Here is a 27,997-nt window from a genome sequence, read left to right on the forward strand (position 1 = left end):
CGCGGGTGAAAGCGCTGGAGTTAATTATAAATGTTTTTAATCACGTAGAAGACTGTAGTGACCTAATGTCAATGAAACTTACCAATTAAGTGGGTAGGGGAGACCGGGTCAAAATCGTATAGCTAAGCGTTTAGGGTTGTAGGTCTTTCAATTTAAAACACTAAAATTAATAATCCACAATTATAATTAGTCAGTCTCTTAAGGAACATAATCACTTGCACATATTTGGAAAAATCTAAATATTAAACAAAAAAAAATGAAAATTACGAACCTCCTTCTAATTACGGTTTTGCCCCGACACATGGACAAAACCGTATACCATATACGATACTGCCCCAGATTTATCTGGAAGCAACGCATCCCATACATACAAAATTATCTAAATTCGCTGAGTCATAACCTGTACAGCCTTCATGAGCCCAACCTTCACACTCCCTACAGCGGACCCAACCTTCATCCAAGCGGCTTGAACTTGAACCGTATTCTTCGAGGCAATACAAGCAAATGTTATCATTTATAATATTTGGTTTTGGTTTTTTGGTCTTAGGCGGTTGATTCAAATTAAGCTTAGGAGTTTTTGTTTGTGAGATGGTCATCAGCTCATTTTTATAGGGGGAGGAAGTAATAATAGCAGTTTTTCCTCTTCGGTGATCGGTTGCTCTTTTTCGGACCGCGCTTATTTTAGGAACTGGCATTATATCCGCTGGAGACATCGTTACACGGTTCTGATTCTTCAACGTAGTAGGAACTGGCGGTGTGTTGTTACTTAATGGCGGCGGATCAATGAGTAGTGGAGATGTTGATGGTATCGATGAGTGAACGATTGGCGCAAAAGAAGTTGATGGTGTCGGGTTGACATATGGATCAGCGGAAGTTGATGGTGTTGTGGAAGGTATTTCCGTTGTCTCAGCCGCAGCAAAATCTGCTTCACCAAATACTGTCCTGTTCGTCGGGAATATACCTGTTTTACTAAAGCCAGACACGGCGTTCTGTATAGTAGCTGCTTTACAGTACGCTGCTCCAAAAAGTCTTGCCAGCTGGAATTGTGTCACTACTCTACCCGGATTATTCCGTAGCCACGAGTTTACTTCTTGGGTGTAATATGCGCTCAATGGACCCATTATACTCACATCTAGTGGTTGAAGTCTGTGGGTACAATGAGGGGGGAAGCTTAAAATTACAACTCCATTGTCCCTAGCTTTTTCAATGAGTGGGAGATTTTTTGTGTGGGTCGAGTGTCCATCGAGTAAAAGCAGGACAGGATCTTCTTTTTTGGGCTTTACTGATGATATGAAGTGATTCAACCATTCAACAAAAATATCACTTTGTATCCAGCCACTTGGATGGCAAACCGAAACTGTCCCAGGTGGCGCACCATCTAGAAGTTCAGCTTTCATCCGAACTCGTGGAAATATTAGCAGCGGAGGAACATAATTTCCAGAAGCCGACACACAAAGGACAGCAGTAGTCAGCTGTCCTCTTTCTGCGGAACTAGCCAGACCAACCTGTTTTCTTCCTTTTAAAGCAATTATTCTGCTTTGTCTTTTCGGTACCGTTGTCAGGCCCGTTTCATCCACATTATAAATGTTGGTAGGCAAAAATTTATGTTGATCTATAACTTCCTCTAGCAAATCAAAAAATCTGTTGACACTGACCATGTTAAACCCCATCGCTCTTGCTACGGACGTCGGCTCGGCAGCACGCAGTGATAATTCTGGGTGTCGCTTCATGAATCCAGCTAACCAATCTTCTCCCGCTAGTTTATAATCTTTATTGAAACAATGGTCAATACTGTTTGATTCTGCGAATTGATACGCTAAGCGTCGAAGATCTTTGTACGTGAGACCAAATAATCGTCTTTCCATGATCAAGACATGCTCAACTAGACTTTGTTCTTGTGAGATCGAAAAAATCGGTTTAAATCGTCCCAAGCCTTTGCGTGTGGAACAGTCCAAATCATTGTTCTGTCTAAATCGGTTAACTCGATCTTGTAATGTTGATTTCGGTACCTCAAAAGTTTTGGAAGCTTTCAAGTAACCCATGGTGCCATCAAATACGGCTTGAACGGCTTTTTTCATGCTATCCGGATCCCATTCTTGTCTATCAGTAGTCCTTTTATAATTACGCGGCATCTTATCTGGACCTAAAATAAAAAATAATACGTTAGTTTATACCCACTTAAGCGGGTCAAAATCGTATAGTGGCCGGTATTACCCCGTACGGTTTTGACCCACAGCTCAATGTATAAATATGACACTCACAACTACATACGCAAACCAATTTTACCTACTCAACTATTTGTTAAGTACGAGTAAATTCACAGACTTTATGATAGTTGATTGGACACTTACCTGTTATATACGTTACTTTCACTAATATTGACTGAATTTTCACAAAAATAAGATCAAATACACCGAAAAACAATAAATTTTAATATTTTGATAACGCGCGTGCATGCAGCGACAAGTGTTCGTTGACAAATAGCTCTGATTGGTCGGGGCCACTGAGTAGTTTGCGCGCGGGAAGTTTGAATTATTGACAAGAATAGACATGCTGTACTGTTTTACCCCGGTATACGATTTTGTACAGGTCTCCCCTACTATTTTGGTAATTTTTTTTTAAACATTAATCTTAATTCTTCCATGAATCGTCTATTTTTGTCTCTAAAGGTGATGCATACCTAAACAGCCTTTAAGGTGTGGCGGACACGAACAAACTTTCACATATTTAACATTATTTGGAAACAAGGGGCATCAAATTACTTTAAATTAAAAATAATTTTAAATCAAGTTACAAACTGTCAACAATTTCCGAGCAAAAGCTAAGTTTTTCAAAGGAAAACGGAGCCGGTATTACAAAGATAATTTGTAGCGCTGAAAATAAGCGCGCTGAAATACAATGTCGCGTCTGCCATTTGATACTATCCTAGCGAACGAGCTACCAGTGCTGTAATATACTTTGGATAAAGTTGAACCTTTCAGTCAAAAGAAAACAAAAAGAGAGATGCATACTGTAACTTTCAACAGTATAGGTATATCAATTCTTGGTGATTATTTTTACAAAAAGATATATAAGTCTATAGAGAAAAGTAAACCAGACCCGATAATCTTTTCTGTAATAATTTAGCATAGCATAAAAATACATCATATTCCCCAATAGCGACAGCTTAGTCAATTGTAGGACACCTGTATACTCTCAATTCACCTGCAGTTTTTATAACAAACAGACAGCTACGATAAAACACAAGTTCTTACCATAAAACATCTCAACAATTTGCTTAAGAACAGTACTCAACAAAATAACCTGCCCATCACTATTATCGATCCAAGAAAGGCTCAACGATACTACGGTACGGCAGGTGTCGTTTAAAAATAAGCAGCAACTGTCTGCAATTTGATACCAGACAGCTTTGATGCAGACCAACCGACTGCCGACAACCAAATCGTCCCAGACAGTTTAATTCGGAACAAGTTCGTAACATCAAGAGAAGGCTTATTTAAAGAGTTTTATGTTGTAGAAGAATGGTGTAATAAGGTAGAATACCTTAATATGGTGTAATAAGGCAATAAATGATATGATATGATATGATACTTTTTGGGTTGATTGTAAGACGATGGATGTTTATATATGGCTGGGTTTTGATAGCAAACAAAACAAAAGTTCGCAAGTGTCTACCGATATGACTTTCAAAGTTACAGGTTACTTTATTTATAACTCGATCTTAAAATATTGTTGTATGAAAAACTTCGAGAAAATGACAGACAGAAGCTAGGTCAAAATAATGCGTGGTATTTCAAAAAATATAGGTACCTACATCGTGTGTGTACAGAAACATGACCCAAAATAAGAATTTATTTTTAAACTACAGTTGTTGTGAGTAATTAACTGATTTGGGTTCTACAATAAAACCCAAAGCGGGGCTTATATAATGATATTGTACAACATTGGTATTATACCCAGACAAAGGTCAGACTCCTCTACGATAATAAATTGAGTTTGTTGACCCTAAAGTTAGCCAATTTTAATGATAAAAACCCACAATTTGTTAAACATTTTCACTTAAATGCACCCTCTGACATGCTGACAGGACTTTGTAAATGGCAATTTACAACTAATAAATACAGAATATTCTATATGAAAAAACGCGAAATAACACCTTATTTCTAGAAGGTTCCATCTAGTCATGTTTACGTTATGAAACTTATTGAGCAGATTTCCAACTTCCGAGGCAAGAACATACTATCATATCAAATATTTGCGCGACTTTTATGTGGGTATCATAAAACAGGACAGTAAATGTAAATCTTACATGCTGAATACTAAATCACGAGACAATATGAAATCTTTATAAGGCCGGTTGGGTACCATCCAATTTTACTTTGTCACGTTAAGAGATTTCAAAATTCCCCAGTGTCCCTTAGTGATTACTAACACTGCATTCGGAATACTTGAATTGAAGACATTTTGGATATACCTACCAAAATGTCTTCAACCTCATAATAAAAAAAAGAAACAAAATATGGTTACTCTTTAACAGAAGACATTTCCTTCAACCATTTAATAAAAAAGAATGCAACAAAGAAGATTATTCTTTATTACCTTCACCAATTTATGAAATAAGTAATATATTGACAACGAAAACAAACTTTGATAGGCATCTTTGAAATTAATTAGTTAATTTATTACCAGACTTCGCAATGACGAATAGTTTGAAGCGTCTAGAAGGCCCGCGAGTCACTGTGTATCTTAGAATATCAAGCTGTCAAAGCAACGTAAAGTTTTAACTACGTCCAATTCATTACCTGCTTATCTCTGCATTATAAAATGAATATATTGTTATGCTCCTACTTTAAGACGCATAGTACGTAAGCTAGAAGACGTACATATGAAACGAGGAGCGTAACTTTTTTAATTTGTTACTTTCTACGCGCTCCGGGTGACAAGCGACCGTTCCGTATACGATGAAAATTACGTTTAATTCTGATGTTTTTCTTCTTAAAACAACTATCTGGTAGATTATATAAAAAATCGTTTTAAATACTACTTAAACTTATTATAAGCAAAGCTCGTAAGCTGTTTAACTTCAGTGAGATTTAGTATGAAACGTTCAAAGTAATTTTCAATTTATAAGAGCTTACTGAAATTCCATTTCAAACAGTTTATTGAGTTCTGAGATTGTTGAATATTGGTTTCATTTGTTGCTTCTATTTTCAGGTTTTAATGATTCTATTTGATTTACCAAGATCCTGAAAGTAAGATGGAGTTGACATCTAGAGAACAACATGTTAATATACATGAGTCTACACCATCCGATATAAGTATTAATTCAATCATCATCATCATCATCTCAGCCATAGGACGTCCACTGCTGAACATAGGCCTCCCCCTTAGATCTCCACAGATACCTGTTGGAAGCGACCTGCATCCAGCGTCTTCCGGAGCTTATTAATTCAATAAAGCTCCCTAAACAGTACCAATTTTAATACTCGCAAAATTTTTGAATATTTATTATACTAGTTTTATCTTAAAGATTTATTAGCACAATAACTCACAAGTTCCTCGACCCGATTAATCTAAATATAATATCTATCTTGTTAGCTGTTCACCATTAGAATAAATTCAATAACTTGTCTGCTACGAATGACGTCCGTCTACGCCCTTAACCTTTTACCCGCGTGCCCTTTCTACATAGAGTGCAATGTACTATTTCTATGACAATGTGCCCTACAGGATCCCAGTTTTAAGAAGTTTGCTACATCGAATTTTTGGCTAACCAGCTTCATTTTACTAGGGGATAATCTCTTTGCTGGGTAACTATAGTTCTTGATAAATAGAGGGATCGAGTTAAGCTTGTTTGTAAGATAGAAACTTACTGCAACTAGCAATTAGCTAAAGAAAAAGTAAATCCACAAAATAATCGTTAGATTTACTATTCTTCGTAACTATTTCTAATGAGTATTATTTTATTTACACTTTTATAATGTGTTGCGAAAAATTCTTAACGAAAATTGCGAGAAAATTCTGGGTTTAAGCAAAACTCTTTTTATTTAAGTCTCGTTATGAATTCAAAGTTTTGTAATAAATCATATAACTAAAAATAATCCCTAAAAATGAGTCAGTAAGACAGTAAAAGTCAAGTTTCACTGCGGTTTGCACTTTCCTGACTGTTTCGAGGTGACACGAAAGTTCTGCGATCAATGTCTTTCCAACTGTATCACAGTTGAAGTTTTAAATTGTAATCAATTAAGAGGAAGTCTGACAAGATGAATTGGTTTGAGAGACGATCCATGTTTAACATGTTGTATTACAAACAGTAATTCTGTTTGCTAATTAAAGGTTTTTGATACAAAACCCTTAGATTTAAAATAGGTTTGCGCCCTGTATGACAAAACCAGTCTCATAAATTAATTTCAAAGGACAATGTTTTTTTGTAACGCCTGTCTCAAAAACACTATTGATTCCAATTTTAAACTGAAACTGCAAATAATATTCCAAAACCAAACCCATAAGAACATCAACGTTTTGTTTTTCCTCAGAGCCCTTTTAAAAGTACAAACAGGGCATTAAACAACGTTAACGAATTCGGCCATAAAATGCTGGCTTTAAGGAAGATTGAAGGCCTCTTTTTATGGCTACCATTAACTAAACTTAAGAAAGATGCATTCAACGCTACGAATCCTACGAATGATGGTTGAATCTTGCCTTTTCAGGGCGAACCTCTAAATGAACTAGCGTAGGAATTCCTCATTATGTCTTTCTCTTGCTGCTGGTAGTTTTTTATTTTGTGTAGGTATAGTATTTGGTACTCGGCATACAATTAATTTATTTCTGCCAGGTGGCATTAATTAACTTTATATCTTTAATATTTATATGCAATATTATGCTAAATAACTTATCCTACCTAAAAAACTCTTCGCGTCTATATAAAACATATAAACGAATTTTCGTGCGGTTTTCATTCATTACTTTATTCTTTATGAATAGTCGAGTGTAGCGTTCTTAGCTTTTCATACGCTATTTACTTTGTTCTTTGATACTCTAGCTTACATTATTTCTACAGCGTGAAAAATAATAAAAGGCTTTGTTCATCTTCCAATTACTAAGTGCTTTGTGAAAAATAGTGCTCGAGCTTCAACTTATTACAGACATATTTTGTTCTAACGATTTGATCCTTGATGACCTTTCATTTTGTACCTGAACGTTGAAATATTGAAGTTTGAGTCGTGACCTATTTCTTTAATATTGAGATCAGCAAACCAGGTTAACAGATGTTGACCTCAGAGATTAACAGAAGTATTTTCATTTTGCAAAAGGTCAAAACTGGGTGGTACGCGGTGGCTCCTGTTCAAAATTTCATATTGTTGATTTATTTTTCACTGATCGCATCGGCTTCGAATTCGTTCAACCGTAAATCAAGTAGCCTTCATTCCATTTTTCATTTTGAGCATTTTCTCACTGGGTTTCATCCTGTTTTACGTGGTATGCTCTAGTAGTACCATGCACGTCGGAAATTAGTTAGATAAATAATAATCTCTTTTGTAGCTCTGTTAATATTTTAAATATCTACAACTTTCTGCTAAATAAAAATACAGAAGTAGTATCCACCTGTTACTGAAACTAGCAAATCATATATTTTTGTAAATACACCCCTGCTGCCTGCACAACCCTCTGGAAAAACCATTCATGGAGTTTTATGCTATTCATATTTTATACGCAACAGAAACGTGCCCAAGCCAGCGAGGTTAAAAATTTAAAACGACATTAATATTGACAGATTCACCCCCAGCTAAAGAGTTTTATGTAGGCACTTACGTGCGTATGACGTACGCGCCCATTTCAGTAATACTTATATGCCATTTATTTCGGAACATTTGAAATGATTTGCTGAAATGCTGAATTCATTCAAAGGCTTTCACTTTCAGATTCGAGTGAGAACCTTGTATCTCGAATACGTTTCTAAAAGTCTTTTGAAATCTGAAGAATGTATTCAAGAAGTTTAAGACCTAGGTATTCTGTTCTGAAATCTGAAACAGGTTTCAGTGAAAATCTTAATTATTTTTTCCAGAGGAGAGCTTTACTTTCAAACTTTTATTCATGTTAAACTTATATACAAAAAGGAGTATCCAATAACCACATTATTATGAGAAACGAAAGGTTTCATCCTATCTGGGCGTCGTCAAATACATGACATTCTCTAATACGTCTCAAAATTCTAAAATAGCAAAATCCAATACACAAATAGCCTCGTCAACACCTCAAACAACATGAGGTTCTTTCCATATCTTTTGCATATTATAGTAACCGTATTGTTCCTGCATTAGACCTTAGAAAACAAAGCTAACAAGTAGCTAGAATCCAGATCCTACCACATTTCACCCCGATCCGCTACTGAAGCATGATTTAGTATCAAAGAACTCATAATTCTGAGGTCTTACAACAATTTTATGTCCCCAAAACAAAACTAAAGAGCGATTTGTTGGCCGGCCGAGCAGTTTCCATTTATCGTAAACAAAATGTTTGCCAGTAATGTGTCTGGATCTAGGCCGGGCTAATGGGATAGGCCAAGGTTGCTTGTGTCATATAAACGTGCTGACGTTAGTTTATTTGTTCATCTTGACTCTTGATCTTTGAGTTTCGTTGTTCTTGGCGAGAACGATGCAGACTTTTCTTCGGAGGAGAGGAATGGTTACGTTAAATTTTTTCAAAGTTAAAAAATGTTTGCTGATGCAGTGGATGATATCGACTTAATATCTGTAATTTAAAGATAGAGACATAGAGATATAGAGATAATTTATATCTGTCTTAGCAACTTATGTACTTTAGTGGTTTTAATATACTCAACTTTGTCAATCCATATACATTATATTACATATACATTAATTTTCCACAGTAGGTACTGCTCTCCAAACAAAATAAAAATAAGTGATTAAGGCATGACACACACGCTGTTCTAAATATACCTCAGACAATCTGTTCAGGTACTTATGACACACATATTATTACTATAAGTATACAATTTCTAGCGCACAAACGCAGACATTTCACATGAGTGTAGACCACCCACTATGAATGATCGTAGGGTGACCATGTTGCTTCAGGCATTTTGCTGGCTGCGACCCGTTTCGCGTTCGTAAATAATGCACAGACTATTAAAACGTACATTTAAGCGGTGCAATCTAGAAGTTTTATTCACATTTGTTTGCTAGGTATTTGCGTGCTTTAGAAAACTATTTTGGGAGTATGAAAATACCACACGACTTTTTTTTTGCAATAGAACTCCAATTGAATTTGAATTTTGGAAAACTAACCTAGCTTCAGTTTTGGTTCTTTATAAGATTGTAAATGGGTCATGATCACGCTTTCTTGATTTTCATTGAAAATACAGAACCGTACTCAACTAAAAATACATTAGTCCAAAAAAGTTCCAAACTTATCGTCACCGTACCGTTACTATGATTTACCGAATGACTACTGATTGCTCTGCTCACGCTAATACAGGATACGAAATGATCCACTGATCACATCACGGACTGAACATCATTTAGAGATTACACACGAGAAGGCAACCTACATTTATAGATTTCGACATGAATATGAGAATAATTAGGTACAATTCGTAACCCAGATTTAGTCAAGGGGGGTTTTATATGGACATTTGAGAATTTTAAAACCCCCTTTATATAAGGATGTAGCATTTAGGCGAGATGCTACATCCCTATACCGGACGAGTGTTGTGTCCGGTAGGCTACTGGCCACCCGGTCGGAGGATCCTCCCTTTTCTGCGAGATATGATTAGCTTTACTCTCTGCTCTCATACCTCCACAGGGATAATACAAATTTCTGGAGATTAAAATGTCCAGTAAAACACTGGTACTCTGTCAGCTGCATCGGGTTGAACTAGAAGCCGAAACCAGCGTAGTTGGGAAAAGGCTAGCTAGGCAGATCATGGTTTCTGGAAAAAGTAGACTGCGTTACGGAAATAAATATTGTATCTATTGTGTAAAAGATAGAATGTAAACCTTGCCGATCGCAATTTATGTTGTTTGATATTATAGTCGCTGATATATTTTTCAACTTACTTAATGTCGTTTGTTATTATTTAATTTATTATTTTCAAATTTCAATAATAATTGTCAATAATCCTTATTGTATAATCTTTATCTTTATTTTTTTTTTACTTAAAATTATTTAGCTTTAATTTATAATTTAATATTTAAGCTTAAGTAATTAATTCACCATGATATTGAATGAATTTCATTTGTATGAAATTTGTAATTTTCAATTTATTTAATTATTTTTTTTCTTAGGTTACCAATAGTGTAATCACGTCTCACTGTGATTGGTGTGCATACCTTTAATTGATTTATTTACACAGGCCCTTTTTATGTACAACCTAACCTTTGAATGTTATTGTGAATAAGTTGTTGGTGCGCCTTATATAAATAAATAAATAAAATAAATAAATGTAATACATAACCGCAACGATGTGATATCGATTGTTTTCATACTCGTTTCGCTGATGCGACATCAGCTAAAAACGGAGACAGCGGGGGTTCCCAGCAGGGCTGCCGTAATATTAAACCGTTGTATTCGTGGGCGGATAATCTATTGTTTATTAACAATTTCAGATATTAAAAATATTATATACGTCTTTGGACGATTTTAGCCCTTCTTTTTTGTAGCTACATATTGGTACTTTACCAGTGTGTTAATTGACCTAAGATAGAATTTCTGGTCATCGTCTATTTTAGTTTTTTGTTAATTTATCAAACAAATAGCTAATCTACAAAGTGTTGATTAATATGAAACAAATTGTTTGGCGACAACCTTTTTTTTTATTCTTTATTTTAAGGGCTTTCACTTACTAACTACAATCACAAAGTAGCTGCCTACTTATAAATTAACTATTTTAATGCAAAAAAGCAAGTTTATACAGCTTTCTGGCCTCTACCGATAAAGGAGTAGCCAGAATGACATTACACTCTCCAACGTCGAAATTATATGTGGATCCGAATAGGTTAAATCTTAAAGCTTCATTTCGGACACATTCCATCAAGACATGTTGAACATCTTCGACTACTCCACATTCGTCACAGTTTGGTGATGTAACCTTTTTCATCAGAAAACTAAACTTTTTTGATTTGATGACCGGCACGAAGGCGACAACCTTGTTACCACCGACCACAAAGTCTCCGCTAGTCCTGGTAAGTGTAGTAGTGCGTTATTTTATCTGTTATTTGAAGTTACAGCAGTAAATATTATCTAGACTTCTAGAAAGAGCATATTCTTTAGAAGAAGGCAAAACAACTATTAGTATGTCTTTGTCTTTTAAGGTTGAAATAAAGATTCCAAAGACTGGCCATAACATGGAGAGCGATTGAATAACAAATTTTGACCTTATCACAACGTGCCAAAGCTAATATTTCTTTGACAACCTGCGACTGATGGCTTTCATCACGTATCTACGTTGTGAAAATGAAAAGTTTTGCAGTAAGTACTTAGATTCCACGGTTCATGATTAGATCGGATTCGTTTCCAACACTTCCGATGCTGACGTACGTGACAGTCCAAAAGTATCGCTGGAATTCGATATACAAGCATAAATAAATAAATAAAAAAAACACCTTTTTAGCGAGTCGGTTGAAAACACGGAAATTGGGAAAGAAATGCTGATCTATCTAGACTCAGGGGAGTCGAAATATCGGTATGAGAAACTTGATAACGCTTAGGCCTGATACATGACTGATATGCACATATTGCATTTACTTTCTCTGAATATAAAAATGTTAATAGTCATGTAGCGAATCATGACTATTGCTAATCACGCAACCATAAAAATAAATGATAAAAATCATATTGTTATAAAAATGAACATAACACTAAAACAAATCAAATTTAAAGTAAATCATCAAACACTATAATCTTAAATTAAAAGGGGTCTAGTTGCCGTGACGACCACTTCGTAAACAAAGGGTTTTACCCCAGTAACACAATATTCAAGTCACCCCCTACACCCCATGCTCGTCTAGAATGCGGCCGAACGAAATTAGGAATTTGCATAAAGTCCACCATATTGCAAATAGAAGCTAGACTGTTTCTGCTGAATGCTATTTCTATTTGCAATTACTTATTGATTCGACTTGGAAACCTTGACTGGTCGAACGATCACATGATAATAATTGCCTGTGACCAGTGTTTGTGTACTAGGCTAGCCAGTCGTATCAATAATTCCTATACTGATGACGTCGTATGTAGGCACGGCATACATGTAGATTATGACACGAATAACACGTTGGAGGGATATCAAATACTTATTCACTTAAATGAATTTGTCGATATTGACATGTATGTATGACCACCCTTAGAAGGAACAGTAATCTTTTCTATTATATAATACGTATCAACGTATTATCTTCTGTACCACTGTGGTTTCTTGTTAAAGTGTCGTTTTCTCCGTGCTACAGATTTTACATGCCAAGGTTTGTTGGAAGGACAATTCCAATTAGTGCGTAAAGTTTCATGCACTGATTACCATCTTCTAGACCTGTCCAACGTCTTCAAATATGAAGTGTTCTTACAAGGCACAAGTAAATATGTAAGACCCAATGTCATAAGTACCTACAGAGGCTTCCAGGACACGTTTAAGCCGAAAATAATTGCATCGTTTTCAATGGATTTTTCCGAATCGAAATTGTCGTTGAATCGAATCAAATATTCTTACGAAAGAACGAGTTTGTAACACATAGTCGCGGATTTCCGGAGTAATCGCACGCTTCTCGGTATCGATTTCCTTTTACTTTTATATTTTTGTTGTAACATCGCGTAACCGACTGATATAGGCGGGAAAAAATGCAATTATTACATTGTTAGAAAAATGCCGCTGATCTAGCTAGTATATAATGTTTGATAAGACAGAATAGATAATAGATATTGGTTATTGTGTTTTATGCAACAATTTGCATTTGACGAGGACGAGAATATTTTGAATATTTTTTTTAAATAATGATAATAAGTTTTTAAATAGATAAGTGAGAAAATATTAAAAACACGGATCAAGCACTACGTCATATGTTTGTTACATCAATGATAACAATTTACTTTGCAGATCCTTTGTCATACGGTCGTCTATTGATCGAAGATGAGCGCTCACTAATCTCTAATTAGATTTGAATCCATAATGGCCGTTCACTCTCGCTAATGTAATACACACTTCAACATGTATGTATAGCTTCAAAGTTAACAAGACATCAATCAAGTGCCCGCCTATTATTCAATCATGGACATTAAAGTGTGTCCAATAATAGACGGTGAGCACGAACAGTTTCTTTGTGAACACACACGTCACTATAGATTCAAACGCATGAAGATAATGCCCAGACTCCACCAAAGCGAAGATGAGAAAGATCGCAAGAAAGGACAGAGATATTTAATTTCGTTCTTCACACATCTTCGTTTAGCTTCAAAACATTTATTTTCGTTTCCACTTCGAATATCTGCAAATCTTCGCTTTAGTGAAGTTCGGCCCTTTCTACTGTCCTTCATTTGTTTCTAGACAGACAGCTCAACGCTAGTAGTAGTTAAATACAGCACAAATATCAAATAATCTATACTAATATTATAAAGAGGAAAACTTTGTTTGTTTGTTTGGTTATAATGAATAGGCTCAAAAACTACTGGGCCGTTTTTTAAAATTCTTTCACCATTCGAAAGCTACATTATCCACGAGTAACATAGGCTATATTTTATCCCGGTACGGGCAGTAGTTACCACGGGACGCGGGTAAAACCACGGAAAAACGGCTAGTAATATCTAAAATCGAAATTCTATAGCATTTTATCAAGACTTCTACGTTTGTAAGCGGCTTAGACTATTTGTCCCGTCTTTCTGGTTCCGTCAATCTAAAATAAGGATCTTTCTACAGGAATATTCCACCTTTTATCTAGCCTTTATAAGAGACTTTGTACCAGGAAAACGAGACATGCGCTTACTAATTAAGTTTAAATTACCTGCTCATCATAAATAGCTGTCGATTGATCAACTCGTTACTTTCCTACATAAAAGGAAAGTGTACGAAGCATTTCCGTCACGTGTACCTATGTATTTCATTTGCCGTATGCGCCTTTTTTGTGGACTCAAGTATTGATTGCAGACTTCCCCTAATACAAATTGCTTACCTGTTAAATTATTATTGACAAATTGCCTTGCCTCCCCACTGAATGTACCTTTGAGCTAAGCACAGGTGTTTAAATGAATTCTGCTAAGTAATTTTCGTGTTGCTCCGTAAATTATAAGGTAGGATTGGCTCAGGAATTTTAAAGCATTAAATATTAAATAAGTATGTTTTATCAAAAAGATCTAAAACTTAATAAAACTAGCTTATGAAATACCTAGCTTTAAAGTATCTACTGAAAATTCTTCAGAGACGCTTATTCCTGAGATATGCTAATCTGAAGTGGTTTGCAAAAATGGGACGTGAAGGTAAAATATTTTTGATGATTCACAGGTCAAGCTTAGCTCTCGGGTTTTTCTGAGAGGGATTTCTTAGTAATCAGGCCTGCTATATATTGGCAATCTTGTATCCCTCTGAATATCTGCAGCCTGCTTATAAGTACAGTCATCTGGGAACTATTGGCGGCGAGTAAATTTATTGCTTAAGAATTTCGTGATGACACCGCCGAGATGCGGTTAGTAAGATACTAATTTAATTTATAGATATTCATTAGTATCAAATGAACACCTAATAAATTGGCTAAGTTCATATTTAATATGCAGTTAATATGCGCCAAACACTGTGTGTTTACCAGAGTGTTGAATTAAAACTTGTCTACTTCTACTTGTCTGTTAAAACCGGGTGTGAGAATTAGTCACGAAGAATCGGAGGAGGGGTTCCAACTAGTCCATCACGCAATACATCAATCGAATGAAGCCGCAAAAGTTGATAATTTGCGGAAACATAGAGTAATAGAAGCCTTACACTACAGACCAGCTTTCAAAGGGCGACATAGGCGAGTTCTTAAAAAAATCCCCATTTATTTTTATTATTTTAAGTACATATTACATAGGATTAAAGATGAACTAAATCGACATCACCTTTGCCCTACTTTCAGAAAATAATTATCAGGAAAAAATATATGCATGACCTTATCCTCGCGAAGCAATATTCCCGTTTTGCCGATTAAAAATATCTTCACCGCCTATTATTCCCAGTAATAAACGTTAACCCAGAAACATTAAAACCACGATTATGAAAACAATAATGCTAGAATATCGTGTAATAAAAACTAATTTCGTATAATTGGAGACATAAGGGCAGCGTATGAATATAATGACGTAGTTGAGTGACATGATATTACAGGACGTTATCACGTATAAGGATAATGTAGGAATCATCAAGTGAAACTTTCTTATTACATACCTAGTAACTTTGTTCTTAACTTCTTCCATAAGAGGAATAAGCTAAGAGGTACTCATAATATTATACTAATGGGTATGATGATAAGCAGTACATTTTTGTCAAACCGCAGCAATTTAAGTATACAAAATAGTACCTGATACTAATAAATTCGGTTTTATCGGAATCCGGATTGAAATCTCTCAAATGTTTTCACAATCAAATGAAAGCAAATTGCATTGCTCACGTGCCAAATTACATTTTGGCTTTAACAGTTTTGAGATGGGTTTTCTCAAAGTAGTAGACAAGAGTTATCACGGTCATGGGACATTTGGCGGCATGGAGAGCCTTGAAAATTCTGGCATAAAAACTTGGATATCTTCCAGCTAAATAGGTTATGGATTGGGCAAGGTTATAGTGGAAGGTTATATGGCAAGAACTTTGCCCGCAGCTTCTTTAAAGGTTAAACGAAGACTTACTCAAATTCAAGAATTAAAAGAAACCTAAAAGGAAAAAATCGAAAGTCAAGTCTTTTAACAAGCATCAACTTACGAACATATACCGGACCCATAAAGTCAAGGTACGAAGAATCCAGCTTTATAAATAGAAAAACCTGTATCACAAATGGCAAAAGTCTCATTATGTACAATGACAGAAATTAATATACGGCAGTTCTAATAACTTGAGCTGCTAGGATTTGTAGGGTTTAATTATGGGTTAGTGGTCAGACCACCCAAGCTCTTCTAAGGCAGCCGTTACCTCCTGATGCTCAATTAAGAATATTATACCCATTAGAAAAGTATACCAGCGGCGCGGGAGGCGTCGCTTTTGTAAAATTTCATAGTAATGACTTGTAATGAAGGGTTTATGGACTATTATAGTGTAAGGTAAACATTATTAGGGCAATGTTTATGTTATGTGGAGTAAGTTACGTTTCGTTCTGTGAGCTATTATAAACGACTTAATATAAATTGAAATATGATTTTAAGGCCGTAAAATATACTATACACCATTTTTTAGCAATGTATGAAAAAGAAGCAAGATCAAAATACATGAATAAAAATAAGAGGAAAGATAAATATTTAATAGCTGATCATCATCTATGTAGCTAAAACATTTCAGTATCTTAAAAAAAAACTGAAATAGCAATGAATCAGGAGACCATAAATATTGTAACGCATAAAAAGGCACTACATCAAACTTTTTGATGACTCAATGAAAACAGAGAAAAGGCGAAAAACCTACTTCATATCTTTGAAGTTCTTTCCATTTCTTTATGTAATGTTTGTCAATAAGTTCTGGGATACTTCGGAAATAGTTTGAGAGTCGAACAACTAAGTGGGGGGTGATCTTTCCCTATTGTTGTGCACATAAACGTAATGGAGGGATAGCCGTCGTCCCCTTCAGGGTATTAGCTTAAAACGAAAATTATACACGTGGCAAAATATTCTCTTCATAGTTAATGAAGTGGGGAGAGTTTTGTTAGGTCACTTCCTGGATCCTGATGCATGGAATATTTAGGGGCGTGCATAATTAAGGAGTATATGGAATGCCCTTTTAACTTCCATAAAATATGGACAAAACAGCTAGCATTTATTTTTCTATAAGGCAAAATCATTATGATCATATTGGTAGTAGTATCTCCTTAGAACGTATTAATCATACATCTCTTTGAATTACTGAGTTCCTGATCACAGAGCACGTATTGTATGTAGTAATTTCATTTCCTCTAAGCTTAATTGTATATGACCCAAATTAATTAATTAATTCTTCGAAGCAATTAATCTATCCGATTGTCTCGACTGTTCTCGTTAACAACTATTTCAGGAACAAATAAATCCTGTCTACAGACTGCCGTGTAACGTGGTCTAAAAATAGTTACTAACAAGAAATAATCGTTTCTGTCGTAGGTACCTCAAGTTTTAATTAAATATAGTGTTACAAAAATAACATCGGTTACCGTAGAAAATATGTCAGAAATATGGGTAGATCAGTCCAAAAGTGTCCCGTTTAAACATATCGTAATCCCTAAAGACCATCATACATCACTGTCAAAGCGGTTCGTCGCTCTTTTCCCATGGAACAAAATGAATAGGCCCCTTAAGCTATGCCTATTTTAGGCTTGAATCGCCTCACGATTGAACGACATCTCGATTGTGTGGTAGATTGTGATAAATATTATATAAATTACGGATATAAGTCATGTCCTGTATGCGTTTGTTAGGAAACCGCTGGACTAGATGGATTTATCTGGATTGACTGATGTTTATTTGGTATGCCTTTAACGATCCTTCTGGGATCGTGTTTACGAAGTTCATTAATGTGTTTGTGGATAAACATTTTTAAGGATTACAATGTTTATGTACCAGGAAGGTTCGGCTTGCGATCCTAAACCGAAATGATGATGGTGAGTGAAGATGAAGTACCTCATCTATCATCTTAAATAGGTTCTTATAAAGTTTGCTCTTACTCGTAATAAGCCCTCGGAATTTGAAATAATGACCACTTTTATATGCTGTCACGCTTTCAATCACATTAAAATCAAATTCTAAATCGCAGCATCTATCCAATTTAAAATAAATTTCTAAGCTCTAAATCCGACTGAAACTTATAAAGGTCTAGAATTAAACGTAGTTAAAACTATCTCAGGCTAACAGCATCGCACGCCACTCGTCAACCCGCCGCCGCCGCGTCGACGCCCGAAGGGTTAATCTGATGCAAATATAATTTGAAGTGAATGATGAAACATCAAGAAAATAGCTGCATGGAAAAATATTTCAATAAATAATAGAAATGTTTCAAATTCTTCAACTGGATTCCTTGTCTTCCAAGACAATGAAGAGAGATATTTTGATGTCCGATTTTTATACAAAAATCTGTTGATTTTCACAGAATTAAGACAGTAACACAAAATATTGTTGTTACTACAAGAACACACTTAAGTTATCTTACGCGATATAAAGAGCATTCACAAAGATTTTTTTTTCTTATTTTTTATGGAATTAAAAATTTTATACCCAATATTTCACCACACTCACGGTATTCTAAGTGGCGCCAAGTAAATCTTTCGCTTTGAATTTTCATTCATTAGCATATCTAAATTCATGGTAACAAAAACACCAAACAAACAACATTGAGGTGGTATGCGGCCGTTCCTTCGTCGACTACAGTCCCGTTAACAGAGGTCGAGGACGTATGTTAAGGAGACAATACGTACAAACACACAGAGGAGTTTCACTTTATTGTTTAAATATAGCTGCATTAGAAACTGCATATATTGAAATCGTCGTTTGCATTGAGTTTTTGGTAAATTCATGAACTTCTACTCTGAAAAGATCTAGTTCTATGAGTATAAAGATTTCAAGTAGGTTAAGGTTGATTATGTATTTAAGAAAAAATACCTAATACTTAATTTTCAACTGCTGAAAATATTTTTTTGCATCTAATACTCGTACTATTCCAGTTTATTTATCTGTTTTTCAACTCTTACAAAAACTTATTTTAAACTAGCAGTATACCAACGTCAAAATGTCTATTTAATTCAAAGTTACTTCGTTATTGTTCAATTCAAGTTTACATTTCTAAGATAAACGTATTTATCGAGATAAGACGATAAATATTTAATGTAAAATTTACCTGTCAAAAATTAGAGATAACGAGGAGAATACGCAAAATGATAATATAAATTGTTCGTTAAAATTTATTTGGACTTAATGGACGAGCCATTCAAACAGCGGCCGTGACACGTTTAGATATTCAAATATTTTGGAATTTAAATAAAGGAGGAATGAGAGAAGGGTATAAATACATTATTTTTCTTTTATAGTTCGGCCATTCAGAGAATGCGTTCCTGACACGTCGCGATTGAACTGACGACGTAATAACATTCATTGATTATTGATATAATAATGTTGTTTTAATGCTCCTCAATTGTTAAAACGGTAAACAACCAGCAAAAATATTTTTATCGTAACTGCAACGCCATTGCAAAGTTACGTCGTCAGTTCAATCGCGACGTGTCAGGAACGCATTCTCTGAATGGCCGAACTATAGAACTTATTTGACAGGGTCATGGAGTTTTTTTTGTAACCGCAATGCCATTTAAACCTTCAGCTCAATGTAATCTTCGAAATTAGCTTCAGGTTTTGGTCACAGTATTCTGAAACCTAAATATTTTACAGTATACTGATATAACCGCTGTCGAATATCCATATTAATTAGATCTATTTCACGCACCTGCGTAAAAATAAGTAGCCTCGATTAATGAGCTATGAAAGTATTTTTTTTTTTCAATTGAAACCTGAGGTATGCGCGTCCAGGACAATAAACTCTTCAGCTTTATAATATTACCTGATTGAAGGAAACCTAACCATGCACACGGTGGATGACGTCAGTAGGCAGCAGAGATAACATCACAATAGTTACGTGACTTACAAGACTAATGTACCAACATAAATTAGCATGTTCACTGACCTTTCTTAAGAAGATTAGCTGCATAGACTAGGACTTGATTAATTGGACTAGCTGCAGTAAGTTCATGTAGCATCCCCTTCACTGTATGAAAGGAACCTTATAATATAAAAATGGAGGTTTTCTGCAAGATCTCATTAAAACGGAGCAAATCTGCCCTGAGGATCTGTATTATACAGGTATCTTCATATGTTGTTGTTGCATTTTAGCCTTAAGCTAATCTACGTCAGGTATGTGCTCATCATCTTTAACTATCTTTGTATTATTAGGTTTCTTCTCATCGATACAAGAATTGGCTTCCAGTGTACTGAATACAGGTGAGTATCAGTGCACCTAGAAATGAATCGTGTATCCTGAATCATCGCAAGTAAGGGCATTTTTTAAATAAAATATTATTCTTGAAGCACACTTTTATTCTATTTAAACCCAATATCTTGCCAAAATTGACAATTTGCTCTCAGGTACCAATGGAAAAGGGCTTTGACACAACTTGTATGTGTATGTGAATGACCGCCCCGCATGTCTGACACCCGCCGACTCCAATTTACGAATCTCAAATTCAAATTCGATACCAGCTTGTTACTTGAGCATCATTTTATATACTAGCGGTTTCTCTCAGTTTTGCCCGTATCCCGGGGGAACTTCTTCTTGTGATTGGATAAAATTTCACCTATGTCACCAAGGGAAAGTGTAGCCTGCCAATGCAATAGCATAATTTTGTAATTCAATTAAACTTCTTAGAGCAATTAAATAATATTTTATAAGGAAATTGCTTCACAGCAATGTAATAACATGAGTCAAGAAATTCACCTTTAATCTTTGAGGAATATTTCCAGCTTTACTGGCTTCTATAGAACTTGGTGAAAAATTACAAACATCTATTATTTTCGGTTGAAAATGCAAACGGTCGAATAAAACCTTCGTCATTATTCTGGTCATCACTGTCCAGCCCTTTGTTTTCTAATAATGGACTTAATGTGTTTAATGGCCCTCGTAGCATGCAAAACAGAGCATCATAAAATGGATTGTGAACTTGGCAAATTATATTTTTTACATTTATTCAACAGAGCAAAGGACATTTTCGAATAAACAGATTTAAAGTTGAGTGCATAAAAAAACGCATGATCATAGCTACATATGAAGTATTGGATCATTACGTTGCTAAGTTAGGAAGTCTAGACTCGCATGCAGTTCAACATAAACATAACGCACGCATGGTACTGACATGCAGTGGTTTCAAAATAAAAACATCCATTGAATTACCTTGCCTCGCTGTTGCGCTGAGCAGGGCATCCGAACGCAGTGAGCGCTGTGCGGCGAACGCACCCGAACGCGATCTTTATTCAACGCGAGCGCGCCGTCAGTCCGGAGGTGACCGCGGGCGGGGCGGCACGTGCTGTGCACGCCTCGCGACATTACATTGTGTTTATGTACGCCATTGTTTTAATTCAATCCGTCTACAATCAATACGACATCGGAGTGAAAACTCGGCCTATTTGCTGCATTCACTAGAATCTAGTGCGATAACAGTGACAGTAAAATTTTGTCTGTAAGAAGATTAGATGCAAGACAGTATTGACAAGTGAAACTCTATCGTACAATTTTGTCAGAAGGAGGTTTTTGTTTGTGACATTGTTATTTGACTTAAAAGGTGTTAGTGATCTGTTGTATAGGAAAGCATGCAAATCAATAATCCAGTGAATGCCCAGCTCTGAATACCCGAGAGCTCTTACGGTGCGGTGTATTATACGGTTGCATATTGATTGGTTCTGTACCGGGATCACTGGAACTTGTCATTCAATTAACGGTGGGTAACGTTATATCCGATGTTATTATCACATAACTATCAATTACTTTACAGATACTCTAACAAGATTTGTTATGAAGGTGAGAAGATATTGCCAAACAGTTCTGAACAAATCTGGATTGTTTGGTCATTATCTTTGGCATTTACTAATGATTTGTTTACCAAACAAAAGAACATCGCAACAAATATACTTTCAGAAAGCAATAATCATGAATAACTTACAGTGCACGTAGTCATCATGCAATCAATACCAAATCATACCTAGGTATATTCAAGTGATAAATCCAGAAATCCATTCCTTAAACAACAATAATAAAGAAACAACACAAAACATGAACTTAGCATTATCCCAAAGGTTATGTTTATAATAATGTCCAAATGTTTCCAAGAACCGATGAATGCAAACCAAACAAAAATACCTTTTGTTTATGACCAGGGTTTAGGTGCTGACACACGTCATGTTCTCTAAATATATTGTCTCATGCCTGTTTGAGAGGATTCTTAGAAGGAATTATAAGAAAAAACAAGATGAGTTGTTTGTGCACGCTGAGAGCCACTTGAATCTAACCAATTTCAAGCAATTTAGAATCTAATTGGGTCATGAACTAATGAACGCAATGAGGAATAATGGAAAGCAATTAGCCGCTACGGATCAGGATCATCCTTTGCATAGCTATCAACACGAAGACTTATTGCTCGTTCCAAATATACATGCATAGTCCTACATATTTGGAAGTAGGTTGGTACCTACGAGGTGATGAATGAATTTCGACACCTACACCATATTGACGTCTGCATCCAATCCAAATGTTTAATCTCTATTGTTCATTGTATTAGGTTCTCGCTCCACTTTAATGTTCATATTGTACGTAAATGAATGGCCTATTGATTTGGAGATGTTATTGAGAAACCTTGCGTGATCTGTTTCTCTGTTTTGTTTTTAATCCTTTTGATTAAAGCCAAGACTACCTGTTCGGTCTCCCGCCTTAGGGTCAGTTACATCTCTAACAATAGGAGTGGAAACGAGAAGCCGCATAAAGCGCAGGTAGCGCAATATTGCACGCCTTTGCAGGTACTTTATGGCCACATTTATTTTTAGGACCGTATCAAATACAGTTCTAATGGCCATTTAGTTCCAATAATTTATTTAGTTTTTACCCGAAACATCTGTTGAGAAAACACTGATGATTAACTTTTTTCATTATGGTACAAAAGTGGTTAAGCAATGAAGACAAATAAACTTTTACGAGTATTATTATTAAAGTAATCATCGAGTGTATGCGAAATACACCTGGGAGCATTTGCGGCACACACTTGATGGCAAGGCGAAGGGAAGACAACCAGTTTCGCCACCTGGCCACCGCGCACACATTACCAAATCGCAGTCCGCCGCTTCGGAGCTGGCCGTTTCATCATTGTACGACCGACCACTTATTTCTTATGCGTTTAATTTCAAAGGAACACGTTTTTCGAAGGACGCAGATGTTCCTGAAAACAATATTACTTGCCATGTGTGAAACGAAAGCGTATTTCGTTTAGCAACCGACACCGCAGAGCAGATATTATCTGCTCGCTTTTCTTGTCAGCAAATTATATTCTTCGCACTAACAATTGCTTACCAACTCTCCAATGATGCGCTATTGTCTTTTTATTACTCAATTCTCGACATGCACTTTCTATGACTAAACAAAAAATACAAACGTAGTGTGCAGTGATCCAATTCTCTTAATACGAAAGTTTGTATGATTCATCAATTCTTTTATTTGATACGATAGTGGTGTGATTATAAACTTTTGTTAACGTAAAGACACCACTGCAATTTGAATACACGATAACAATAATGTTTTGTTTTTTTTTTTAATACTGTTGTATCCAAATCCACACATTGGTGTGTGGTCTTCTTCCTGATTCACCCCATTGGAATTTCAAAGGGATGAGCTGTGGTCAAAAATTTTAAAGAGTCGTGTCGTGACTCACTAACGTCCTTCATTCGTGACAAATTTTATCTTCGTCGAACAACTTTGAAGTATCTCCGAAAAGAATATTTTTACTATAGAGCCAAGTTGTAAGGAATTTGCATCGTTTATGCTCATTAATTCCGTTGGTAAGCGTGAGGTTTACATTATTCGTAGCCTTAATCTAAAATAACCCAGATTTATTCAAATGTAATTTCTAGCAGTGACCTAAATACAAATTCATTAAAGATCATGAAAAGGGTGGCTCAGTCTGAACAGGCAGAATTTGAAATATTTAACTTTAGTTTAGAAATTAATTTTGTAAGCTATGAAAAGTAATTACCTCTGGCAAATATTATTGTGTACAGCGATAACGAAGAGCTATTAGATGATAAAGCAGATTGTTTCCCGTTTGCTTAGAAATCGTTTATCATTTTAGAAAGTGAAATTGACATTTGAATACAACTGCCTCACGTACCTGAGATTTTGTCAAAATTTATTGCATCTAGTTGGAAATGTGTAATTAACGTAACGCTTGATATATTAGTTATACACGATTATATTATAACGACCGCGATAATTGAGTAACGGCAATTCATAATAAATCACCGTTAGTATAAACAGTTCATTTGCAATGATTCTGAAACTAGCACGTTTAATGTTGAAATTCTTGACAGATGTCTGTTTAAGCTAACGGGTGCCCTCGTCACATACCCAGCTACCCATGCATTCATCTTTTAGGCAACTTCAATTAATTTTTGTCATTAGTTGTTACTGATAATGAAGACAAATTATATTTTCAATGACAACAGATGCTAGTCAACTTTTAGTCTGTGACATCTACATACGGAGTCAATTCTTGTTCCCATTTTTTTTCTATCTTACTTTGTATTTGTTTTTCTCTATTCTGACATTTTTTAACTGGAAGATTCATATTTGGTTCATCCATCTACCATTGAAAATTGCTTTATTTTCCATCGATATGTATAATATACCTAATACTAATAATTACTCCATGTATAGTTAGTATAGCTCCCTTTCTTTTTATTAATTTATCAGTAACTTGAGTCACATGTTATTCGTTGGCATGAGTTATGATGGCTTTTACACGAATATGTCAAGCCAACCGGGAACACTACAGATTTATTATACATAGCGTCGAGGCAATCACATCTTCCTTACTCCCTTAAGTTAGGCAGTTAGGTTATCAGTTTTGCAAACCTTATTTGCCTAAACTTATTCAATCTCGAATACTTGCTTTAGGATTCCAAGCCTTTTAAATGAGTTGTAGGCTCTTCACCAGTAACTTATCTAACCAGCTCCAGCTTACCAGTATTTATTAAAACGTTATCCGGATGCATAGCCGCAATTGGGCTGTTTTCCCACGCAACAATAGTGTCGACCCACGCTCGTACCGCTTGCATTAGAACATCAATGCTAAATGACACATTATCTGCAGCGTCGAATTCGCTGACAATGAACTGGGGTACACACAGAATCTGTAAATGTGTGAGCCGCTTGTTTGGCATTGAGGTGGACAATGACCGGGTAAACAGAATCGGTCATTTAGAGGGTAATCTAGTAAACATACTTAAAAGAGATTAAATCCCTCTAGTCAACATAATAGTATTATTTCCTGTAGCAGATAGTACCTAATCAGAATTTGCCGCTTTATTAGAGGAGTAATAACATAAAGAAGAAACGCAGAAAAAATATACACGAACACAAATTAAATTACTGCCTAAATTGATATTTATTGTACGGCGTTAATTTAATTTGACACAGATAGGAAAATGTAACTCATTCACAAGTAGATAACGCAATAGAGGAACCATATTGATTCAATTGGTCACGTAACACAATGGTGGGGCATTGAGCAATTGAATGGGCCCGTGTGATGCTAGCTCACCAACACCGAAACCAGTTACCGGAACAGCGTTAAAAAGAACAAACACTAGGCCGAAAAATACCTGAATATTTATTTGTTACTAGCGAACTCTACGACACTCAATAAAACTTTTATTCGGCTTGTAAATAAAACAAACAAGAATCAGTTTGATGTAATAATAAGAGTAACAAGATCAGTCGTTTAGTTTACAAGTCCGTGCGAACTAGGACGGTGGCTTCAAAGGGTCCTTTCAGAGGTCCTTGACGTTTGCCTTACAAATATTTGACTGACAAGCTGCTACGTCGGGGATCAAGAGTCAGGACCCTAAAAAGATATAAATAGTGTCGGTATTACAAAAGCGTGTGACACGCTTTCATATACGGATGAATAAAATTTTGTTGATTCATGCTAAGCCTTTGACAATGTTTACATTACCTACAATTAACATCACGTGTATGCTGACTTCATAATTTTGATGCCTGACCTCGATAATTAAACCACGAACAAGGAACTAATATGCAAAACAAAATGTTCTATCGGTAGCTCTCATATTGTAATTAATCTTAGCATGATTGGACGTAGTTATGCAGAAACGTTCCAACCCACTGTACGCGTAAATGCTTATATCTCAAATTCAACTTGAATTTGAGATATAAGCGTTTCAGTTGTATTCTTTTTTATTCTAACTAGTAAAGGTACTAGAGGTTTTATTGTTGAATTATATTGAGTTTAGATAACCATATGCTAAATTTTAGGCTGTTCAATCACAATAACTCGATTTCGGGTGACTTGTGGGTTGGAACGTTTCTGCATAACTACGTCCGATTCATAATCTGCAGGTCGAACAGGTTTAAAACTGGACATTAAAACAAAGAATGCCTTGAATCGACCGCCTGGGCCGATGCACTTATCAATCAACAATCGAATATGCAAATCTATTGTTAGTTTTTAACAAAACGTACCTGTCGTTTGATGGCCATGAGGGTTCATAAAGATAAGCGTTGTTGAATGTTAAGTGCCTCAATCATTACAATTGATTTTTATTTCTGTGAGGGCCCTTCTAGCAACAATGATGTTCTCAGTATACTAATCTAATAATGTAATACATAGTCTGCTACAAAATCTTGAAGCTTAATAACCCTTATGTAATCTATTGTCTTTCCTGAAGCTTGGATGTTTATCTGATAAAGCTATGTGTCATCTTGTTATGCAAAATTACTTTCTCCCGATTTAATTTATGAGATTGCAATTTTTGATTGCTCATAACTTAATTTGAGGAAAAAAGTAAGTGGCGGCGAATATGGGAATGACGATCATATGTGAAGTGATCGTTTAAAAATTTGGTCATTAGTGGGCGGCTGTTTAAATTCAGCTTTGATATTGACCGAAGCGAGTTCATTCGCCTCGTTACGTAAACTTGGACTGTCTGCATTTCAATTGCATTCACATTAAGTGTGTTTTCATAAAATTCTTTATCGTAATTACATTTTGTCTTTCGATATAGCACTTGATTTACTTTTATCCACATTCTTTGATTAGATACAACAATATCAGAGTTACAAGCTGTCGTACCAACAAACAGTTCATCGCGGAAAGTATTGACGTAACTAGAAATCGTTTTATTACGACGTAAGAATGAATCGGCTCTCTTTCGTTCACCTTTGTTCAGCCAGTGTTTGCACAGTCACCTCCTATTCATAGCAGTCGTGTCTGGTTAGTTTCACTGAATGGGACCAGCATAATCCTAGATAATGTTTACGTGAATCAACTTTAACGCTAAATCAAACAAATTATGCAATCTTGCTTTCTTAACCTTATTTATTGAATTTCCGTAATCTGATTTCGATGTAGTAAGCCCAATTAGGATCGAACTGAAGAGTCTCAATAGACTTATTCTACATATTGCGATCCGTTCCTAAATGTTCCTCAACTAATGGTTCAATAGATAGAAGGGCCACTTACTTTCTTCAATGAATTGATGAGTTTATTAAGATGGAGTATGCAGACTTCATTTCGTAAATTGATGCTTGATTGTGCCTGTTGTCCATATTTAGTCGGAGTCTCATTGTTATAAAAACAAATCTCTTAGTCACGTACTAGAAACAGTAGACATTTTATTATAAAAACTAAAAACAGTGTGGGTTTCGGTGGTTCACCTGCGTAGGCGCATTATTGAATTCGATTTAAGAACTTGAACTCTTAATTACGACAAACTTTGATATGCAACGTTCAGCGGACATAAATATTGATGGAAATAAAAGGTTATTAACACTAACAAATAAAATAAAGAATGTTTAAAATAGATTACACTCACAGGGAACATCATAAAACTGATATGATCAGACAACTGTTCGTTCTCTCGTAGATTTTACTGACCATCAAAATTCTCGAGACAGGGTTAACGTTCAAACCTAGACTAGCGTGGGTGAGCTAAACAGGGTTAAAGATAAGGGTGAGTGCTGTTGCTATAAAAAGGTTAATCAAAT

General features: G+C 35.5%; 2 protein-coding genes across 3 annotated transcripts in view; one reads left to right on the forward strand and one right to left on the reverse strand.

Moving 5' to 3' along the window:
* Positions 1–341: 341 nt before the first annotated feature.
* On the reverse strand, positions 342–2,594 carry LOC124635341 (MFS-type transporter clz9-like). The gene is made up of 2 exons (XM_047171220.1): positions 2,352–2,594; positions 342–2,143 (listed from the first exon to the last, which is right to left on the reverse strand). Exon 2 carries the CDS (start codon positions 2,130–2,132, stop codon positions 342–344), a length of 1,791 nt encoding a protein of 596 aa, XP_047027176.1. The 5' UTR covers positions 2,133–2,143; positions 2,352–2,594.
* Positions 2,595–21,169: 18,575 nt separating this feature from the next.
* LOC124634940 (ADP-ribosylation factor-like protein 4C) overlaps positions 21,170–27,997 on the forward strand; it is a 52,188-nt gene continuing 45,360 nt past the window's right edge. For both annotated transcript variants that reach the window (XR_006984944.1, XM_047170636.1), the window contains exon 1: positions 21,170–21,668. The gene's annotated coding sequence lies outside the window, so the exon portion shown is untranslated. The remainder of the gene's footprint in view (positions 21,669–27,997) is intronic.

Source organism: Helicoverpa zea, chromosome 12, assembly GCF_022581195.2.
Source record: "Helicoverpa zea isolate HzStark_Cry1AcR chromosome 12, ilHelZeax1.1, whole genome shotgun sequence".
Classification (NCBI taxonomy): domain Eukaryota; kingdom Metazoa; phylum Arthropoda; class Insecta; order Lepidoptera; family Noctuidae; genus Helicoverpa; species Helicoverpa zea.

Bases quoted from the DNA above. Each gene is read 5' to 3' on its own strand.
- LOC124635341 (XM_047171220.1), bottom strand. From the start codon at position 2,132: ATGCCGCGTAATTATAAAAGGACTACTGATAGACAAGAATGGGATCCG.